We start from the raw sequence: 23,975 nt of genomic DNA on the forward strand, positions 1-23,975 counted from the left end.
TTGAACATTAATATTTAATTTTTTGTAATTTTTTTATGTAAAAATCATAATTTTATTTTTTTATTTTTTACATGTTGGACATTTTTTTTTAACATTACTATTTAATGTTTTTTTATTTTTTATTTATTTTGTCATTTTATATAAAAATAATTTAACAATCCCTACACTAACAACTATCATCAAAACAAATATAATATTACTTAACTCTTTCACTAACAATCTTCTCACTATAAATCTCCTCTATTCTACTTCCGAAAACAAACTAACCCAAATATATATAATTTTTCCACTTCCATACAATTTAATCATGAAATGAAATACAATTCCCTCTCATAAACACATAAAAAAAAGTGACATAAGAATGTTGGATTGCCATCGATATTGTGTCTGATTCTATAATTATTTTTTATTAATTATTTAATTTATTTATTTATTATACAGCTCACACAAACTATAACGTAGTAAATACATGGTGATGAAACATGGCTCAATTGCCTCCTACCAAATTGTTAGCAAGAAAGATAACCCTATTGATAGATAGATAGAAAGAGAGAAAGAGACATAACCACCGTCACTATCACCACCACCACTACCACCGTCTCGCTCTCTCTCTCTCCTTGCATTTTTGTGATTGACTTGGGGTTAAATAAAGTCCCCATAGTGTTTGGAGACCAAGAAAACAAGAGAGAAAATGGGGAGAGGAAGAGTCCAGCTGAAGAGGATCGAGAACAAGATCAACAGACAAGTTACTTTCTCAAAACGCCGTTCTGGACTTCTCAAAAAAGCTCACGAGATCTCAATCCTCTGCGATGCTGAGATCGCTCTCATCATCTTCTCCACCAAAGGAAAGCTCTTCGAATACTCCACGGATTCCTGGTTAGGAACCCCCCCCCCCCCCCTTTTTTTCTTCTTTTTGATTCCCAAAATAAAATTTCAAGATAATCAAGAATTGTTGTTAGATCTCTCATTTTCTATCTTGATTTTGTTTGTTGAAATCGTTGAAACCAAAGTTTCTAGGGTTTTTTTTTTCATTGGTGAATATTCTTATATTTTAACCTTAAAATTGATATAATCATTGTTTTCTTTCCCCTAATTTGATTTGATTACTACTTGATACCAAATAATTGTTTTGTTTCTTTCCATGTGATGTGAGACCAGTTTTTTTTTGGGTTATGTGATATTTCATTTCATGCAAAAGCTAATATTCATATACAACCATTTACTCCCCAAGAAAAAAAAATATATATAGTACCATTTACACACACACATATATTAGTGTAAAAAAATAAAAATAAAGACATCAATATATATAGTGTATTGTGTTTTGAAATATGCTTTGAGTTCATTTATTTGTGTATAGAAATACCCAAGTGGTCTATAATGAAATCTGGAGTGGGATTGTAAAGAAAATTGAAAATATTGTTTTTTTATAAAAATCCATTAATTAGTTTACTTTTCTCTCTCTACTGCTCTCATCCCCAACCCCCTCCTCCCCCTTCTCTATAAAGTAAAGTAAAATAAAATAAAATTAATTAATTAATTAAAAAAAATTTCCCTTTAGATTTATGGTCATGAATATCTGGGATCATAATAATTTTTTGAATTAATTTAGATTTAATTTTGAATTTTATTTGAGGGAGAGAAGAGAAGAGAAGTAAATACTGTTTTGAGGGTTTGAGCTTTATATATTCATATATATATATATATATATATATTTCTTTTTCATGAATAACCACAAAAGAAATACAAATCATCAAGAATACTCAATTTTTCTTTGAAGGAAAGAAGTGGATACTATCTTGAGGGTTTGTTTTATCTTATATATATATATTTCTATTGATGAATAACCACACAAGTCTTCAAGAATACTCAATTTTCTTTCCAATTTTAGGAAAATCTCACTAGAATAAAGGCACAATTCATTGATTTCAAAGCATGACTCATGATATCTTTTATCCAAGAGATTTGTGGGCTAATTTCAATAGAAGTTAATAAAGAGAGGAGAGAGCAAGAAGCAAGGGTACACTCAAGTGGCTAAGGCCAAGAGTCAGAAAGAAAGTAGAGGGCAGAGAATATAAAAGAGAGACTGAAGAGAGAAGAGATAAAAGGCTGGAAATTTATTATAAAGAAAAACAACAATTTTAACTTCATTTCACCTTGTTGACAAAAAAGCATGAATGCTTGCCCTATTGTAGTTGGCTAGCCAAGTAGATATTTATGTAAAATTGTTATATTATTAATTAATCAGATATTTTGTATAGTGATTTTAGAAAATTAATAGTTAAATTTATTTGAATTCTAATACTCTACCAGTTAAGTTGTGCATTATTTTATAAAGTGAATTGATGATTTGTTTACATAACTGCTTATATGATACTTCAATGTAAGTGTATATAAACTTGTACATCCTTTCTTGTTCTAAATCTTTCAACTTACCGACGTCAACAATTAATGAAATGATATTGATCAATAAAACATTAACTTACTGCTTACTTCAGAAATTAGGCTTCATTTGATTGGGGCTTAAAAGTTAACTTGTTGGTTAAAAAAAAAAACTCATTTTATTTGAAAAGCTTTATGTTATTTGGCAAATTTATTTTTCACCAAAAAATTCATTACACTCACGCTGAAATTACTAGAAAAAATTATAAAAAAAAAAAAAAAAAAAGAGTTAGGAATGTATCAAACAAATTTTGTAGATATGTCTTTATGGGTAAATTTACTTTTTTAGCTTCCTCTCAAAAGAAGCCGTAGGTATTGTTTGATACAACTTATTGTAAATTAAAAGTTAATAATCAAAAAATAGAAGCCAAAAATACTTCTCATCCAATTTTTAGAAATTAACTTCTTCTTTTTTTTTTCAATTTATTTAAATTATTTCTATCTAATGAAGTATGAATAGAAATTACACTAAACAGCCTAGTAAAAACTCTTAAAATAAAATAAAATAAAATAAATTATAAGCAGTTTAGATAAGTTACATCAATCAGTCCCTTAGAGCAAAGGAGTCAGACTCATTTTGATTTGTGGCATTTTATTAATGATGGATATTATCAGAATCCTTTCCTTAAATCCTCTTCTTAATTTCTTACTTGATGGCTTATTGAGTCTATTTTTAGGTTTAATTTCGATGATTCAAATCATTCAAATTTTAGAATTTGTCAGGTACATCATACTTGTAAAAAAATCAAATTGATCGAATATCGGAATAACTAAAAACCGTTTATTAAAAAAAATTTAATAAATAGTTTTATTGTTTAATAAAACTTTTAGTTCACGTGATTTTTGATATCCGATCGACTTGATTTTTTTACAGGTATGATATATATGACAAATCCTAAAATGTGAACGGTTCGGATTATCAAAATTAGATCCAAAAGTGAGCCTAATAACCCATCAAGTAAGAAGTGAAGGAGAGGATTCAAAGAGAGGCAAAGAGAGAATCCTTGCTCGATATTATCATTGCACTTATATTTATTATAAACAAATAATATTATATTAACCACTTCACATGATCAGGTGTTATGAATTTATGTGATAATTCTATTAAGGTGTGTTTGGAGCAAAAATTTGAGTTCGCTCCATAAATCCTTAATACAAATAATAAAGTCTTAAAAGCTTTCATTTATATGTAGAATATAACTTGTCTTGAAATCTTTCCTTTCTTTCTTTTTTTGGCGAAACCACTAACTGATAAAGGAGAAAGATTTTCAAGAACATCGGTGATATTATAAGATGATATTATCATTATACTTGATATTTGATCCGGCAATAATATTACAAATCTAGAAAAAAAAAAAAAAAAAAGACTAATACTATATGTACCAATTAGTGCACACACAAGTATACCAATTGATAATGTGGCATAATTTAAGATATTTTTAATATTTGTAATTTGTATAACGAATGAGATTAATAATAATGTCATAATTAATGTTAGTATATTAGTTAGTGCACTAATTAATGTATGTAACACCACTCCAAAAAAAAGTACTAAAAAATATATCCACAAAAATACATTTATGAATCACAATCATCCCCTATGTGACTCGTATTCCACCAATTTTAAATAAACATAAAATTTATTTCGAAGTAAATTTTGAGACAACTTTTCATAATTTATCATATTTATATTGTTTAGGACTAAAAATATATTATTCACACAATCATGTTTCCAATTTATGTGATAATGCTATTAAGACGGTGTTTGGATCAAATATTTAAACTCCCTCATCCAAATAAAATCTTAAAAGCTTTCATTTATAGGTAGAATATAAACTATCTTAAAATCTGTTTTTTTGACAAAACTGGTAAGTGATAAAGGAGAAGGATTTCCAAGATTGATGATTGAATAAGATACCTGAAACCGGACAGTCCGGGCATGGCATGGAAAGCTTGGCACGTCTCCATTGTAATAAGTTATAGCAATTGCTTGGTGAAGAATAACTTATATTTTATTACCCTCATTTCAAAATCTCCATAACTAATAAAAAAACTTTAAAGTTGATCTTTAATGTGATCTAGTCAAGAAGTCGCTGTGGTTTTAAGATAAAGTATTCTTGATAGTAACAGCTTTGTTTTGGGTTGTGATATTTGTGTTGCTTCCTTTATTTAAGATATTTCCATTCGAAAAACAGAATAGTAGTAGGCATTTTGTCAGTGCCAAGTTGTTGGTTTTGATGATCCCATTGGATCATTTTTAGTTATATTTGTGTAGATTGGGTCTATTTGTTATGACTTATCTTGAGTTGCTTATAGTTTTTATTATTTTGGAGTGTTTATATCAGATTGTTTGGTATAATTTTTATTTATAGCCTATCTTATATAGATAAATCAAATATTCATCAAACATCCGTGTCAAACACCTGATACTTGGACAAGGGTGGAATATGTATCAAATACTTTTTATATATTTGTATTTAATACTATTATTATATGTACATATTATTGTATAATTGCTATAAATATCTTTTTGATATTGTATGTTGCATGTAATACTATTTCATCTCACATAATAGATTAAAATATAAAAATTTGACATTTTTTTGAATCCGTATACTCCTAAATTTAAAGTTTGATTAATCCGATTTTTAGACACATGTACTTGAGTTAGAGGAATAATACTTTTGACTTTTGATTTCTAATTTTTAACTTCTTATTTATGATAAATTACACCAAATAAGTTAATTATTAATGAACAATTTAAATTAATAATCTGATAATTATAATCATATATTTAATCATATTTCATTTTGAAATAACATTCACTCAATCATATTTTGGGGATTCCTTTATTTAAGAGATTTACATTCAATATAGAAAATATCTCAGGTTTTACGAAAAAATCAGTTTTTTACTTTAAAAAAAGACTCAGTCAAATGTGAAAATAGTTGAATTTTTTTTTTATTTAAATTTTTTTATATTTTTTTTACAATTTTTTTAATGGCTGAAACTTGGTAAAATCATATTTTTAAATTTCTTGTCAAATTTTACACTTTAGCTTTTTTGGACATTTTTTACTTAAAAATAACATATAGATAAGATAAGTATTGCTGAAATAAGAATACTAAGGTGGATGAATAGTAAGAAAGACAAAATTAGGAATGAGAATATTCATGAATGGGTAAGAGTAACACTGATAGAAGATAAGTTTAGAGAGAATAGATTGACATGGTTTGGTTATATACAATAGAGGCCAACAGAGGTAGTAGTGAAGAGATGTGATACAGCAACGATAAATGGAAGTGTTAGGGGAAAGAGCAAACCTAAATTGACGTCGGTTAGTGTAATGAATAGAGATATGAATCTCCTTAATTTGACTAGCCAAATGGCCGTTGATAAAGTCAAGTAAAAAAGAAGAATTCATATAGCCGATGCGATTTAAGACTTGGTCTGGTTTGGTTTGGTTTGGTTTGGTTTGGTTTTTTACTAGGAAAGCCGAGAGCATTCTTTGGTATTATCGTTTTTTATTTCTTGTTTTAGTAATTTCTTTGCAATGTAATACTGGATTGATCTCTTTGTTATCCATGAACCGCGTAATTCTGTGTGTTTTTTATTTGGTTTGTGCCTATGCATGTGCTCATGTGTTTTTTTTATCCTTGGTTTTTTTTTTCTTCTTCTTTAACAGCATGGAAAGGATTCTTGAGCGATATGAGAGGTACTCGCATGCAGAAAGGCAGCTTATTGCCACTGATACTGAATCACAGGTATAAATTTCCAAGTTAATAAAATTTCCCTTTTTTGGCCGATGAAAAAGAAATGGATGTTTGTTTTGTTTTGTTTTAAACTATTCCTTGTTAATTGAGCAATTGAGATATTCATCAACTAATGTATCATAAAATTTGTCTAGGGAAGCTGGACTCTGGAAAATGCTAAGCTCAAGGCTAGGTTGGAGGTTCTACAAAAAAATCAAAGGTCTCAGTCTCCCATTATTTCCATATACTTTTTCTATTCTATATTGATTAGTATAGTTTAAAAGTTGCTATTAAGCTGATATAAAGCGTACTTCTTAATGTTTGCAGGCATTTGATGGGAGAAGACATCGATACCTTGAATCTTAAAGAGCTTCAGAATTTGGAGCACCAGCTCGACTCTGCTCTTAAACATATAAGGACAAGAAAGGTGAAATGATTTGATTCTTAAGTCCAAGTGATTTTTAGTTTGTTTTATGGATTTATTTATTAAATTCGAAGAACTCTAATCAGTTTATCTTGTCATCCATTTTGTTTTATGCAAATAAAACTCACAGTTTCACTATGTTTTACTTACAGAACCAACTAATGTACGAATCCATCTCTGAGCTTCAAAAAAAGGTATGGTGTTAAATAATTATGAAGTGTATGCTTCGTTAATCTTTAATCAGTGATTTTCTCATCCGTGAAGTGTCCTTTCATTTGGCAAAACTTGTTTGCAGCTATACTTTTTTTTGACATTTAATGGCTGAAAAATGCTATAGGTTCTAAATTTTCTACTAAATAAATTATTAAATATCTCACATGAGTGTGGGGTCCACAAAATTATAAGATATTTGATTATTTATTTAACATAAAATTTGATATCCCTAGCATTACTCTTAATACTTAAGCAGTTGCACTTGTACTTTGAAAATATGAACTTTGGGAATCAAACCATTATGTTATTTTTATTTCTTTTTTTAATGGAAAAATCTGATATATACATGTGCATCTCTATTTATATCATTTTTTTTACTTTAGTTTTAATCAATTTCTTCTTTAATTATGACATTATTTTAGTTATGACTTTTTTTTTTTTTTTTTCCCAACTTTTAATTATATCTCATGTTATATTTAATTATGACATTTATTTTTAATTATGACTCAAAAAATTAAAATTATATCATTTTCTTTAATTATAAGATACATATATATTGTGCACCCCTTTAAAAATATCCATCATAGTATTTCCGTTTTTAATATGTTATAATGTGACAGGATAAGGCATTGCAGGAGCAAAACAACTTGCTTACAAAGCAGGTGATCTTTATTTTAAAAAATATTATTATAAATTATAAATAAATCTCTTGTGATTTAAATATTATAAATATTTTTTTGTTAAATTTTTTTATTTAACAGAATTAATTGAAAAAATAAAATTTGTAACTGTCTTTTTATACAATAATAAAATTACATGAATTATTAATTGAAATATATTTTTGACATCATTAAAAATTATTAATTATATTGATGATTTATTAATAAAATGGATCATTTGTTATAAAAGCAAAAATCTCAGAGAGTGAAATGTAATTTTCAAAATCACAAGGGTTATATTTATAATTTATCCTATGTTTCATATTATATATATATATATATATATTTAATATTTGAAGAATATGTCAAATGTAGATTAAGGAAAAGGAGAAGAAGGAGAAGGAACAGCAGGCTCAACTGGAGCAGCACCAAAACCATGATCTGAATTCATCCTCTGTTGTTATCTCACAGTCATTGCACTCCTTGAACATTGGGTTAGCTCTCTCTCAATCTCTCCTTTGTGTATATTATTCAATTATGGTTGTGTTTGGATGTTCGATATGTGGAACGAAAAGAAAAAAGAAAAAGAATTAGAAGCTTCTTTTTTCTCTCTCTTTTCCTTTTTTTTTAAAAAATTTTTTTATTCCATAAATATAAGATCATAACATGATATTAGAGACTGAAAAGATAGAAACATTATAAAATTTTCTTTAAAAAAATTGTAACCTAGGGTGTGTTTGATTCGCTGATATAATTTTTGTGGGAATATATATGGGGATTGGTAATAATATAGAATTATGGATAGGTTTAGTAATACTTAAGATATTGAATGAGATGATGTATATGTCATGAGAGCATTTGTACCATGTTGGATTATAATATGATATAGCATTTGTACTATGTTTGATTATTATAATATGATTATAATGTGATATATAGCATACGAGTGATGTTGCTAATCCCATGGCACGGAATTACCAATATCAACATGGTCAAAAAAAGAATTTACCAATATCAACCATTTTGTAGAATTAGCAATACCATCTGACTACCAATCCCCATCGTATGGCTGAAACAAATGATAGCCTAGGAAATATCTAAAAAAATATGTGGGTCCCACCAAATATTTTTGAATAATGAAAATGTTAATCATACAGAATTTTTATACCAAGTTTATTACTAAAATGATGTGACAGTAATATCTTTATAATTAAATGTCATTAAAATGAGTATTTTTATTTTTTTTTTTAAATGACAAAATCCGATGCAACGATATCATTTTGTGTACAAATTCTATATTCTTCTTCTGTTTATATAAAGGCATAGGAATACTAAGGTATGTCAACATTATCCAATGCAGTGGTGCTTACCAGGCAGCTGTTGGAGATGTAGAAGGAGCTCCGCATCAAATTCAAAACAATGCAGTAATGCCACCATGGATGATTAGTCACATCAATGGATAAATTTCAAGCCATGAAAATGATATAATTACTTCCAAGTTTCTATGCAGTTTTGATGTCTATATAAAGATACATGGACGGACATGTATATTTTTCTAGTATGATATAGAATTTAACTGTTATGTGAACAATTACTTATCTTAACTTCAGAATTATGTAAATAAAAAATATGTATTTGAGTGTTGTAACCTAATAGCTCGCTTTTTCTGCATTCTTTGGTTTTTCTATTTGTAGTTTTTAATTTGAGTAAATGCGAAATGTCGTAGTTATAGGGCAAAAACTGTGAAATTTCATAGTTTTTATGCATAAATTGTAATTTATGAAAATTGCAAAGTTTATCACTTTTTAAAATTTTGTCAAAATATCTCAGTTTCTATGTGTAAGAAATTGCAAAATTTCATAATTTTTATAGAGAAAATGAGAAATTTCATAATTTTTTGCACAAATTTTCTCAATTTCAAAATTACTGTTTTTTTTTTTCTTAAAAAAATTATATGGAATATGAATTTTATCTGATAGATCTTCTCAAATAAGTTCCAAAAATATAAATTTTATGAAAAATGAAGCTAGAATTTTATAGATTAAAGAAAATAACTGCTTGATGTGTCATTTATCCTTTTTATGTGCATTTTACGTTTAATAAAATAAGGGTATTTCAGTCAAAGAGTAACACATGGAACTTGTGGGACTTGGGCTACGTTGCTTTTATTCTTACAAAGTCGATTATGGAATTGGGTCCAATTTAAGGAGATGAACTAGTTGGCTGAAATATATATGTTACAATGGATGGAAAATGCTAATAAATACACCTTTTATTATACACAAGTCGTGAATTTTTGTAACCGAAGTTACGCATATTTATAGCCTGTCTTACATTATGTTGCGATAAAAATTATGAATGACGAATTTATGGTGTAAGTCCACAAAATGAAAATTATGAATTATTGTGATTATATTATAAACGATGTAATGAAAAATATTATGAATGATTTGCATTGAGAGATGACACTAACCATTTTGATGACAAAAATTCTCTTTTTAGGGGTTTGTTTGTGAATATATAAATATATATATGCAAGTCGGGTCAGTTGGTGAGTTGGTAGTGTAAAGCCCAGTATTTTCGATCAAATAGTAATCTCTCTATAGAGAATATTGTTGAAGAAAGATCTAGCAATATTGCATGGTTACAACACAAGTGATCCAATTTATCTTTACATAATTAATATTCAGTAATATTGTTGAGATTCATTATATACGTAGATCTCACATTACGCCAATTGATCAATTTCCAAAACATAATAATATTATTATGAGTATTTGATAAATATCACAAAAATGTTATACAAAAAAAACTTCTTTTATAAGTTGATGTGGCCTATAATAATAAAGTTTCTGAAGAAATAGAACCTACACTAGAATTAAATGATACCAATATATTCATAAATAAAATAATTTTGTTTGTGTATTCAATTCAAAATACGGAGTATTGTGGGCTTAAACTCACTTTTTTCTTTTTCTTTTTTCAAACTGATATAAAAATTATTGAATTTCATCCCAAGTGGAGTGCAAACGACAATCAAACTAAAGTAACAGCACCCAACTTATAGATATGGTGTCTGTTAACATAACAAGATATATAAAAAGAATAATATTATATAATTTTTTTTATATATAAATGGATTTATCAATTATTAAATGCATTATTTTTTGATTACGAGAAGATATGTGACATGTTTTTCTTATGCCGTGTCATCAATTTGTAAAAAAAAAATTGGCATAGTGTAAAATTTTCCATATAAAAAAGGCCCTGTGATAAGCCAAACAGGTCCTAACGAAGGTTCTTCAAGCGTGGTATCTGCATGGTGGGTAATAAAGGACCAAGAATAGTAGATATGGACACTTGCATTTCTATTAGATATTTTTTGTTAAGACCAGGTCCAATTTGGAAACCTTAGATTTGCATGTCACAGCCAACATTCGGTTGTAAAACAATATGACATTATAATTTTATTCTAATATAATAGACGGTTCGTTGATTGCGTTTCTTGTATTCTAAGAAAGAGTTAAAATCTTTTCAGTTAGACACTTATCTTGAGGTTATTACTTGATTTTGTGAGTCATTTATCACAAATTATTCATAAAAAATGTTTAAGTTGATTAGACAACTATAATCACATAATCGGTTCACATTTGTATTCCAAAAATGAACAATTTAGTCTAAAAATCATATTTGTCACACGTGTTTTTCAAGACAAATTTGCTACAGATATGTGACTATAGTTATCCAATCAACTTGATATTTTTATCTGTTCAGAGAGTTTTACAAAATGAATAGTTTGAATTATCGGAATAAATCCAGTGATAAAACCTATAAAGACCAATAACACCCTCCCAAGTGAAAGAAAAGCTTAATCATATGAACCCTTTGTTTGGAAATGTATTTTTGCTCACCTATTTCACTGGGGAGTACAAAATTCCCTTATCTAATTAGTAAAAACAATGCAATGGGTCTCATTTAAAACAATAGATGACACTGCCTTAATCAATTAGACAGACAAAAAAAAAAAATTTATTCACCCAGAAGAGCAAAATCGAACAAATGGCAATAATCCAAAATTCCAAGCCACATGTGCAAAACTGAGGTCCTACTTCACAGTGGGATTGTAGTCCACCTACGATTTTTCTCTGCACTTCAGAACTTGTTTGCAGTTGATTTAGGTGGATTGCACAGTTGGGCTCTAAATCGTTTGTCTTATTAATTTGTATGTGTAAATTATTTATTAAAAAAAATTTAAAAATAGATTTATTCAATAATTATAATCATATGATTTTACCGTACTTGTCTTTCAAATAATAGATGGAAAATATGCTTTTGAACATAAACAGTCTATTTTTGTAAGATAAATATAATGAATTATCATGTTATTATGATTATTGATCAATTTTTATTTTGTTTTTATGAATTACATATATATATATATATATATAGAATAAAAAAAATAAACAATTTCAATTATCAAAATAGAATCAATGGTGCGCCCTACATGCCTTTTTACACTTAGCAAATTACTTAAATTGTATTTAGATCTTGAATTTTAAGATAATTTCATAAAATATATATATTAAAAATGATTTTGTGTTCACGAGAGAATGCCCCAACGCTCGCACAATTCACACTAAGGGTCGTTTTGGGCAGAGAATTTTTAATATTTTTTATTTTTTATGAAAAATGTATAAAAAAATAAAAAGAATAATTATTTTTTTTATAATAATTTTTGACATTTAGACTATTTTAATATATTATCAAAATAGACCTAAATTACATGAATTTGTGCTGCTGAGGTTAACCCAAAAGTAAAATAATAATAATAATAATCTGAATTCTATTTATGGAATGAATTTGAAACATATATTAATATCTTTAAATAAAATTATGAGGAAATAATTTCTCGAGTATAAGACAAAAAGACATGGAAGCCGTTTAGAGAATATCATATGCCAAACTTCTAGCTCCAGGACAAAGTGGGTAGTCATGTCTTCCCTACATGTTTATCTAATTTCCATACCATAACGTTGACATTTGGTTAATTATCAACCTTTCATCATACATTATTGATCATTTCTAGGGTTAAGATAGGGTATGACGAAAAATTGAAGATCGTTAATTACATGGAGTGTTTAGAAAGTTGTTATTTTAGTAGCTTATTTTAATTTTTAGTTATTTTAGTAAGCTACAATTTTTGTGTTTGGAAATATGATTAGATTTTTTTTGTAATTGGATGTGATGTTTATGAGAGAAAAAGTGAAATGATTATGAGTTTGATGTGATATTTTGTCTTATTGGTTATTTTAGTCTATTTTGTATTTTAGTACTATTTTAGCCAAAAAAGTCAAAAAGCCTTCTTCCCAAACACCCCAATGAGTCAGGCTTTTCTCCAGTTTGAGATTAGATTGGAGTATATTGTTGGGCCCATGGGAGCCCATCACGGGTCCTGTTTCGATAATCTGAACTGTTTAATGTGTAGAATTTATTGAATACTTTATTTCTATAAAAAATTACGTTGATTGGATATCGATAACTATTTGATCGGATCAGATTTATGTCAACGGTAAACATAATTTTTTAAAATAAATTGTTGACAAATTTGATACGATCAAGTAACTATCGATATCCCATCAACATATTTTTTTACAGAAATAAAGCACTCAATAAGCTATACGCATTGAAAGATTCAAATTATCGAAACAAAATCCGTAATAAACCCCATAAGCTCTACAATACCTTGTAATTTACAAAATAGACTAGAAACAGGTCTGACCTTACCTAATGACAATTTTTTTTTTCTTAGGCCCCAAAGAAAGTTCATATTGGCCATGATATAAGCCATGCTTTCAATAATTAGGTAAATTAAGAGCTGTTTATAATTATTTATTTGTTTATTCCTGATGTCAGAATGTTTAATATTTTTACTTAAAATAACTTAAATAAATTTTAAAAAATTGATTATTGGAAAGTTGTTAGACTTTTTTACATAATTGAATATTTAGACTCGCTAAAATATATAAGAATTTTAAAGATCAAATTTTTCAGTCTTTAAAAGTGAAAATTTTGTTGTAAAATACATTTAAGGACTAACTTCTATCGTTGTGAGGATAATCGCTAAAAGATCGTCCCAAAAAATCAAAAATAAGGCTTTTAGCAACAAAATTTTGAAAATATCACTAATAAATATATTTTTAGGAACAAAATAATTTGGTCTCAAAATGATTTATTTTTTTAGACAAAACATTTGATCTCAAAAAGATAACAATTCATCACTAATGTCCAATTTGCGTTGTTAAAAATATAATAACGACACTTTTCGTAACAAAAATATTTAGTCCCTAAAAAATAATTTTATTCCTAAATTTTAGTTTCTAAAACTTTAATTTTTTTGTAGTGACTAATGAAAATTTTATAGTAAAATTTATAAATTATTGTAAAATTTTGCATGTGAAATCTTTGTAAAGCAGTACTTAAAAATGCATCACTTTTGTTGTTATATCATCTGCAAAAACACATTTGAGGGCAGTTTGTTTCTGGTCCATAAAATGGAGTGGACGGTATTCTTGGGCTTGTGAGGCCCATCACGAGTCTTATTTAGATAATTTGAATCGTTAATATATAAACCTCGTTGATTAATTTATTTATGTAAAAAACTACGTTGATCGAATATCGATAACTGCTTGATGGGATCATATTTTTCCCAACAATTTATTTTAAAAATTATATTTACCGTTAACAGAAATCTGATCCAATCAAGTGACTATCGATATCCAATCAACGTGATTGTTTACAAAAATAAAGTACTGGACAAGTTCTACCCATTAAATAATTCAAATTATCGAAATAGAATCTGTGATAAGCTCTCACAGACCTAGCAACATGTTTCAATCCGATCACGAACCGGAGATAACCCTAATCCTAAGGCCCCGTTTGTTTTCAGAGGTAGAATGGAGGGGATTCATAGTGAGATGATTAATAGTGAGGGGATTGATAGTGAGGGGTTAAGTAAAATTGTGTTTGTTTTGATAACAATTATTAGTGTAGAAATTATTAAATTATTTTTATATAAAATAATAAAACAAATAAAAAAATATAAAAAATTAAACATTAATATTTAAAAAAAATTCCTAATATCTAAAAAATAAAAAATATATATATAAAAATTTCTAATCCCCTCACTATTTTTCTAATACCACATCTACCTCCTCCATCCAAATCCCCCTTTCCAACCTCCATCTATATCCCCTCCTCCATCCTAATCCCTTCTCCAACTTTACAAACAAACATAACAAAATAACCTCACCTCCATCCTAATTCCCTCCCATCCATTACACTCCAAAACAAACGGGGCCTAAAGATTTAATATTCATCGGAAGTTAATTAATATTATGGGACGGTTAGAATATTTTATGGGTCTTACTCATCCCCATTTCAATTCAAGCAAGAAAGATAAATTTCCCTTAAAGAGGTCACGTTAATAAATCTTTATTTTAATTCAAACATGATTAAGGGATGGTTTAAACTCATAATTAATGATGTGGTAGATTATAGATTGTTGATTTTACGCTCTGGTGTAGGAATGGCAACAGGGCGGGACGGGGACGGGGCCGGGGATTGCCCTCCCCGTCCTCGATCCCCGTCGGTGGAAATTTCTCTGGCCCCGACCCCGATTCCCGACGGGGAAACTATCACCGGCCCCGCCCCCGCCCCCTAACGGGGATCGGGTTTCCCCGACCCCGAAAATTCCCCGACCAAAAAAAAAAAAAAAAAAAAAAATCAGTCCCAAATCTGATTCAAATTTCAGTCCCAAAAAAATTTCAACCACAGATTCATATTCAACAACAACAAACAAGATCAGATCATCATCATCAACAGATTTAAATTAAAAAAAAAAATAATCTGAAAACCTAACAGATCTAAATTAAAAAAAATAATCAACAGATTTCAATTAAAAAAAAAAATCTAACAGATCTAACAGATTCATCATCATAATCTGAAAATCTCAAGATCTGAGTACAGGGAGAGGCTGCGGCGAGGTCGACTGTGAGAGGCTGTGGCGAGAATGAGCTGTCGGTGAGTTGCAGCTGTGATGCTGGTGTTAAAGTGAGGATGAGTGTAGACACCCCATTTTTGACCGTCCTCAAGACTTGGACGTCACCGTTTGAACACTCGGTGATCATCCATGTTTGTGTTCGTTTGGAGCTCCCCGAGGTCTCGACTGCGCGCCTTGCCCCAGGATCTCCGAACTCGACTTTTCCGTGTTTGGTTTTGGCACCAAACACTTGTGTTTTTGCCTCGAAGGGCGGGGAATGACTTGTTGGCCATCCCCACATCCCACCGGCCTTCCCCTAGCATCACCGGTTGTTTAGGGGTGCCACCGGCCATGGTTTCTTAAAATAAATGACTGGTCGGCATAATATACTGCCGACCGGCACCTTTTTGTGCCGATGGCATCTTTTGCTGGCCGGTGTGACTCCTTTGCACCCTTGAGGCATGGTGCATGCCAGCTGTGCCAGCTGGAATGCACCATCACTCCTCCCCGTGCGGTTTTGGCTGGTATGAGCCTTTGAACCCCTTGGTTCCTTCTAGAAGGATGAACCCTTGGCTGAGCTTCTTGGAGAAGCTTTGCCAGCTGTTTTAGCTTCTCCAAGAAGCCTAGACTCCTTTGCACCCTTTGCCCCTTTCACTTGGCTTCTTGGAGAAGCCAAGAACCATTTGCTTAATCTATATATAAAGCCCTTCTCCTCCTTTGTTGAGGGTTGGAAGTTTTAAACCTAAAAACTAGAGCTTATATACATATATCTGCTAGATACATCATCTCTCTCCATATTTCCCTCTCTCTCCTCCCTTAGTGTGTGTTTGGTAGCCCAAAAGTGCATTTTTACCTTATTTTTGCACTAATACACACACCATTACACCTTGCTCCGAGGTTGAGAGGCTTGGGGGGTTGATTCTTGAGTCTTTGGACTGATTTTGATCAAAAGAAGAGGGCTGGACCAACTGTTCTTCAAAGGATCTTCAAGGGTAACTACTTTGCTTTAGTTTCCCCAAACTTGCACTAGTTTTTAACCTATCTTGCTTGCTTTTTTAAGTTTTGTACATAACATAAAAAAAGCTTGTATTTTCATGCTTAAGAACTTTCATTAAGGGTATTTTGTGATTTGAGTTCAAACTCACCCTCTTAGGCCTTATTTGGCCATTTTGGTGCTTCCTTTGTGAGGCCTTGTTTGCTTGAGTTTTTTGGTCTTCTCACCACTGAAAACCAGTGGGTTTTCAGTGGTGAGGAAGGTGGTTTGAAGTCTTGTATAGGGGAGGGACACCCCTCTCCCTTCATTGCCTCATTTCCTTGCCTTTTGGTTAAAAGGGCAACATGTATGCTTGATTGTTTTTGGCCCTATTTCAGAACTTTTTGGGTGTCCTTAGGTCGCATATGATCTCTGTTTTTGGTCGGATTTGTACCCCTTTGCATGCTTAACATACTTGCTTTACATCCCTCTATTTGGCCTAGAAATGCATCTTGTGTTTAGGTCATGGTTCTTGCATGTATTGGCTTAATTTCATGAAGATATTGACATTATTTCACCATGTTCAAGGTCTGTTGGCCATTTGTTTCAGTCATGCTTGCCATATTTGGTGTCCTCTCTTTGTGTTTTGGCTTGTAAGCCTCGAGCATATTGACCTCTAGCATGCGTAGCTTAGTCCATCCTCATGATTTGGCATCATGTAGGATCATATTTCAGTCCATAAATCATGCTTGTATGCTTGCATATGTGACCTCTTTCATGCTTTGAGGATATGCCCTTTTATGCCTTGTAATGAGCTTTGGTGCATGCATCTCATTGGAGCCACTTAAATTGCCATATTAGTGGGTTTTGGAGTCCATTTTTGCATGCTAAAGTTCTGTTTTTACTTGTCTAATTCATGCCATGATTGGTCATATTGGTAGAAGTAAAATGCCCCTTTTTGTGCCTTAGCCCTAGGTCCATTGGCTTGCATGTTGGCATGAGAGTTTGTCCATCATTTTGGGCACTTTTAGGTACTGTTTTGAGGTGAATTAAGGTCTGCCCCTTTACCATTTTAAGCCACCATTGCATGCTTGTTTCATGTTTGTTGCATGATTGCTTCATTAGGTGTTGTAACATGATAATCTTATTGCTTAAATTGTCCATGTTTGCATTGTATTTGCATCTTGCATGCCTAGCATTGCATATTTGCCATAGTAGTTGCATGGCATTTGGCATGCCTTGCATAATTAGTATCATGTTGCATTTTGAGCCATGTGAGCATAACATGCATTGCATTACTTGGTTTGGGGTGTCAAACCAAGTGTGAGGGTTAAGGAGCGTTCATACCGTAAGTGATGCAACGTGCCTTAACTCTCGGTCACCGGGGCCTTTGACTTTGACATGATAAGGACTTGGTCCTCATTTGTGTGTTGCATGCATTCTTACATCAAATGGCAAGCTTGATCTCTTGGGCTATCATGCACAATTGATGGCTCGAGGATCGAGGGCCATGCTTCCCTGAGTTCAACACATGATGGGGGACATGACCATGCTTACATGTACCTGAAATCCCATGCCATATGCTGTCTGTCCTCTGTTGCTGTCAAAACTGTCTCCTGCAGGAAGTTTCTGCCGACCGGCATAATTCAGTGCCGACCGGCTATTGGTGAATGGCCGATGACTCAATCAGCAGCCGATGGAAGTTATACACTGCCGGTGGGTACTTCCTCCAGCCGGTGGTATTCTGCAGTGTGCAAGGAACCTGTCCCAAAACTTTGGCATTTTTCAGAGAAGCAAGGCAGTAAAAACAGAGGCAGCAATGGTATGGTGCGGGCTTTCCGGACGAGATGGGTTCGAGCATGCATCACTCGCGCATCCCGAGGCGGGGGGCTGTGGCCACCTTTCTTCCTTTTGCATTCATTCTGTTAAGTAAATTAGAAATTCTGTAATAATTTATTTGTTTATTATTCGGACTGTAATATTCATTTGGACCCTCCGAGTGAGGGCAATTGTATAATAAGTGTGCGTGAGTGTGTGTATGTCTTCCAATCCCCACTTCTTTCTTCCCTTTTATTTACCTGCTTTGATGGTTAGTATTAGGGCACGTTTAAATTAGCATACCTCATGCAATGCATGCATGCATTCATTCATTTGTCTTACATGCACCGGGCTCGGCGCATCATTCTAACTGCATCTGTATTTCAATTTCCAAATTGAATACGTGTTAGTTGTAGCACTTCACATGTCATCGTAGATTAGCCGAGCCTATCCTAATCACATTTTGCTTGTGTTGCATTAGTCATTTTAACATGAACTAGGACATGCATGTTTGCTAACTAGTTTATTGTTTTGGCATGGAGTACGATGTAAGTATTTTCGCTTTAGCATATTGCATGCGTGTGAATGTTGCCATGATAGTATGCTTACCATGTGGCTAAATGCTTATATGAGATAAACTGTTTGAATGCTTGTAGGTGAAGGTTGGATTGTTTAAGTTGGAAAAACTCGTTGAAATCCGTGTTTTAGCCTACTTGCGAGTAGCAAATTCCAAAACATTTTTCCAAAACAAACGGATATGCAATGCTTGTTTCCAAATTAGGCAATCTAGTCTATACTTGTTTGCTGTGCGCATAACGTAGTAATTCTAGGCTAATAAATGGAATAAGAACACATAACGTTTTCAAAATCGAATATCATGGTTAGTAGAGGCCGGTCTTCGGACCGGGCGAAAGGGGGTGCTCATAGCTGACCTTCCCCGATCGTACCCAAGCTCCCGAGCCAAGACAACTTTGGTGATGACGGACATGTGGCCTTCGGCACCGAGTTAGGGTTTCCTAAATTCCCCCATAAAAAATATTTAGGTGGCGACTCTGTATCTGGCGAAGCAGTCCATGTTTGGCACTTCTTTTCAAAAAATCTGTTTCTCAAAACGATTTGCCGGATTTGGACTCTTTGGTTCAAGATTAAGAACTGTGACGATTTGAGAGTCCGAACTGTAGCGGGGTCCCTCGCGGACGTGTTACAGTTTCTGGCGACTCTGCTGGGGACAATTAGAGAGCTTAACTCGAACTCGTGATATCCTGTTTTGATTTCATTTATGTGTCTCTTTGCATTGCATATGCATTGGTGCGCCTAGGACACCGTGTTTGCCATCTGCCATTCCTGAACGGTTTGCCAGAGGCTTGTCTTGTCAAGGCATGACCATAAGGCTGACCGGTTATGGGCTCTGACAGTATGGGAACACAAACCCCGGTTTTTCCGGGGCACCCTTTTTGACCATTCGACCTAGTGCATATCGAAATCCATAGTGACCATTCCAAGTTAGGACGGGTTGCTTACCCGATGTTAGGATGTTTGAAAACTGCTGCGTGCATAGTGAAACCCTAGCTCTTGACAAAATAGGACAGGGAAACCCTACCCCAACATAGGGGTGTTTTGGCTCTCTTTACTTGCTATGTGCTTTTAGAGTGTTGCTCTACAGGAACGTGCATATCAGTTTGCAAGATTGAGTATTAGACCTGAGGGCATCAGTATCAGTTTATGAGAATCAATTATCTGCGGGTATCAGGTTCAGTTTTGAGAACAGTGATTTTGGGGAACAGTGATCAGTGACGAGGAACAGTGTGTTCGGCTTACCAACTGTGTATTATGGATACCCAACTGTGCATTGTGTGTGTTTATTTTATGCCGTTATGCTGTCCGGTTGTTAGTTTATTTACTGCTTTATTTATGTTTTTGCTAGGTAGTTTAGCATCATTGCTTCCAACCCGGTAGATATTCCCCAAGCACTCTGGATTAGAGGTCGTCGGCTCCATCGATCTGAGGATCTGGTAGACGGACAACTAGTGTACCACTCTCTACCCCCGGTTACCAGACGAATGACAACTAGGCAGAGGGCATCAGTTCAACAGTCTGTACAGAGGGCTTTATCTACCCCACCTGTGTACAGTAGGGATCAGGATCCTGTTTCACCCACAGAAAGGGAACATATACCGACAATTCAGTCAGAACAGAACAGCATGGCTAGTTTAGAAGAGATGGTGCGCCAACTCCAAGAAAGCATGAAAGTGATGCAGCAGGATGCTGTCCGACAGGCAGAATTCGCCAAACAACAAGCCACAGTTATGAATGAGCAAGCGGAGTTAATCGTGAGATTGCAGCAGCAAACTGGAGCATCTGCTTCACAGCAAGTCCCTCCCCCACTAAGGGTTCCGATACCCGAAGAGACGCCAAATGCCCGGAATGTCCAAGAAGATACAGACATCCCAACGGGGCCGGCTCCACCCCCGATTCTGCCTCAACAATCCAAGGCACCCACTCCTATCAACCAATCGGATTCTCCCTTCGAGTCCGAGGTGGACCCCGTGGCATTAAAAATGCGCAAGCTTAAAAAGCTGTTCAAGAAATCTCAAGGTGTGAAGTCCATTCCGAACATTGGAGACGGATACACTGGCGCAGCCGTGACGCTGGCAGATCGGTTTAAGATGCCACAAATTGATCGTTTTGACGGATCTGGGGATCCCATGGTGCACCTACGACTATTTTCAGACGTCCTAAGGCCAATGGGCCTCACTAGACTGCAGAAGCTGTCTTTATTTGGCCGGACCCTGTCGGGTGTAGCAGCCACATGGTATTCCAAATTGGAGGATGACGTCAAGAGAAGTTGGGACGAGATGGCTGAGGCCTTCATCCTGCAGTACTCATATAATACACAAATCGAGATCACGACCCGGGATCTCGAGACAACGAGGCAAGAACCCAAGGAGAGCTTCTCAGAATTCGTAACCAGATGGCGGGCTAGGGCTTCGATGATGACCTTAAGACCCACGGACAAAGACCAGATTCGGATGATTGTGTGCAATCTTCAGTCGAAGCTAATGCAAAAGATGATTGTACTCCCCTTCCCTACCTTTTCTGATCTGCATGAAATGGGGGTGCAGATCAAAGATGCCTTAAAACAAGGTTTGATTGATAATGACCGGAAGCAACCCCGCAGAACTTTCAATCGTAATACTAATGCAGGCCCGAGTGGCGCTACAACTACCAGGACCTCTGAAGTGAGTATGGTCACCACCAACCTTTCCCCGAGAACTATGGCAGCCACACCATTCTCCGGTGCGTCCGGAAGCAACCCACAAACAGCCAAATACCCTCCCAAAAATACCAGAACCTTCGCTCCGCTTTATATGCCCCTGTCCAAAGCTTTGGGGGTTTTGATCAGAAAAGGGCATCTGAAGCCCCTAGAGCCGCGGCCCTTACCGGAAAGACTCCCCGCTGCCTACAATCCAGCCAAGTATTGCGCATTTCACCAGCAGCACGCTCACGACACCAACCTGTGCTTTCGATTGTGTCATGAGATTCAAGATCTCATTGATAACGGAGTGATTTTACTTCCTGAGAAACCTAATGTTACTACAAATCCTCTCCCCACACATAACCAAGCTCCACCACCCAAAAGAATCAATTTCATCCACACTGGAGTCGTGTCCTACGATCCTAGTATCTATATCACACCCTCCTACCTGCCTAAGCCGGAGGTTTTCCTTCCTGATTGCACCGATTTGTGCATGATGGACGTCTCCATGACCCAACCCAAGCCAGTGGTGGTGACCATCGAGAGCAGGAGAGAGAAGACTCCAAAGGAGAAGGGGGTTGTCGAGCTAGAGTCTGCGGAGTCTGGGAGTGATGTTGGGAATGCCTATAGTCCGAGTGACTACATTTCACCAATGGGCCAGAATAGACCAGATGTGGAATTTCCAGCAGGAGGAGAGCTGTGTGCAATCCAAGGGGACAGTCCAGGACAGGGAACGAATGATTTGACAGCTGTGGAAAAGGATCTTGCCAAGTTCCAGTTTTACGGTAACCAAGATCCAGAAGACTCAACCGTCAACTGGTTCGATTATGAGGAATCGACAGAGGCCACGGGATGGTTGGACGATCAGCCAGATGTGGTAGGAGAGTTTTAGTCAAAACAAGGCCCGGCAGGGGCAGGAATGTCAATAAGGCCAAGTTTGGGAAGACTAAAAAAGTGTACTTTTTGTCTTTTTGGACTAAAAAATTGAGGTTGAAAATATGGATGTTTGGGTTAACTTTTTGACTTTTTATTGAAAAATGTGTAATAAAAAAATTGTAAAAATTGATTTGTAGAGAAAAATTTGAATTGGGAGTTGTGCAGCCGTAATTGTTGACTTTTGGTGAATAGTGTTAACTTTTTAGCTTTTTGAGTAACTTTTTGGCTTTTTGGCTTATTTGGGACTTCCCAAACTTAGCCTAACAGCCGGGAGGGTCGAAGAACAGAGTACATCGCCGGAGAGCGCCGGTGTCGAGAGTTTCGCTCGGGAATGGAGCATTTTGAGTACAGGGATCATTGAACAATCTACTGCATTGACACAGTCAGAACAGGAAAGATTCGAAGATTCTGAGAGGATTAGGAAGGCAAAAGCCCACGTGGGGGTTGAGACCGCTGCAAGTACAGAAATAGAGAATGCTGCGAGCATAGGAATAGAAGGTACTGCAAGTATTGGAACAGTCATGCCAGAACCGGACAGGTGCCTGTCAGCTGCAGATGGCATGTGGTGGGAAGACGATGATCTATGTCTTGCCCACACGGACGAGGATTGGGGAGGTAACCAACCAGATGATACCTGGTATATCGGCGAAGTCGATCACATGACTAGGAGTGGACGGTACTTCAAGCCTCCACACCTGGATCAACCAGAGGCGTCTGGAAAAGATAAGGAGGCAGAGAAGCAAAAAGAAAAGCAACTCGAAGATGAGGCCGTATTGAGACAATTGAAGAAGATACAAGCAGACATCTCCATCTGGGGGCTGCTTATGGCTTCTCAAGTACATAGACAGGCTGTCCTTTCAGCCATGGATAAAGCCAAGCTTTCTATAGACACCACGCCCGAACAGCTGGTGGGCCTAGTTTTTTCGGGAGGGACTACCCCGATGTTGACCTTTTCTGACAAAGAGCTACCACCTGAGGGTGCGAACCATAACAAGCCACTCTACATCTCTGTGGAGTGCAGAGATAAATGGATACCCGTGGTGCTTGTCGACACGGGGTCCGCCATCAACGTCTGCCCAGCAAGGACAGCCTATGCGATCGGTTTGAAAATCGCGGATTTTGTGCCAACGGCCCAGGTGATTCGGGCGTATGACAACACAAGCCGGGAAGTAATGGGAACAGTTAAGATTCAAACAAAGGTTGGGCCGGGACAGCATGAGATAGATTTCCATGTCTTGGAGGTCCCTGTAACTTTCAACCTGCTTTTAGGGCGGCCGTGGCTGCATCAAGTAAAAGCAGTCTCCTCCACCCTACATCAAGTGGTGAAATACCCCTATGGGAAGGGAGTAGCCATCGTTTTCGGAAATTCATCGATTCATCCGCCGCCGGAAGTATCTACACCTGTTCTCGAAATTGAGCACGGTATGGAAGATGTGTTCATATCGGGTTTTACCTTGGCTGAGG

The 23,975-nt window shown here is 34.4% G+C and overlaps 1 protein-coding gene across 2 annotated transcripts; it reads left to right on the plus strand.

The window, feature by feature from the left end:
• The first annotated feature begins 303 nt into the window (after nucleotides 1-303).
• On the plus strand, nucleotides 304-9,143 carry LOC114262929 (agamous-like MADS-box protein AGL8 homolog). Of its 2 annotated transcripts, XM_028203391.2 has the most exons (8): nucleotides 304-876; nucleotides 6,128-6,206; nucleotides 6,350-6,414; nucleotides 6,522-6,621; nucleotides 6,771-6,812; nucleotides 7,452-7,493; nucleotides 7,866-7,984; nucleotides 8,851-9,143. In XM_028203391.2, the coding sequence occupies exons 1-8, from the start codon at nucleotides 692-694 to the stop codon at nucleotides 8,951-8,953; spliced, it is 735 nt and encodes a 244-aa protein (XP_028059192.2). In that variant the 5' UTR covers nucleotides 304-691; the 3' UTR covers nucleotides 8,954-9,143. The 2 variants fall into 2 exon arrangements, with proteins under 2 accessions (XP_028059192.2, XP_028059193.2); XM_028203392.2 differs by lacking the exon at nucleotides 7,452-7,493 and having other exon boundaries at nucleotides 456-876.
• The last annotated feature ends 14,832 nt before the right edge of the window (nucleotides 9,144-23,975 follow it).

This window comes from Camellia sinensis, chromosome 4, assembly GCF_055761805.1.
Source record: "Camellia sinensis isolate YWXY chromosome 4, ASM5576180v1, whole genome shotgun sequence".
In the NCBI taxonomy this organism is placed as follows: Eukaryota; Viridiplantae; Streptophyta; class Magnoliopsida; order Ericales; family Theaceae; genus Camellia; species Camellia sinensis.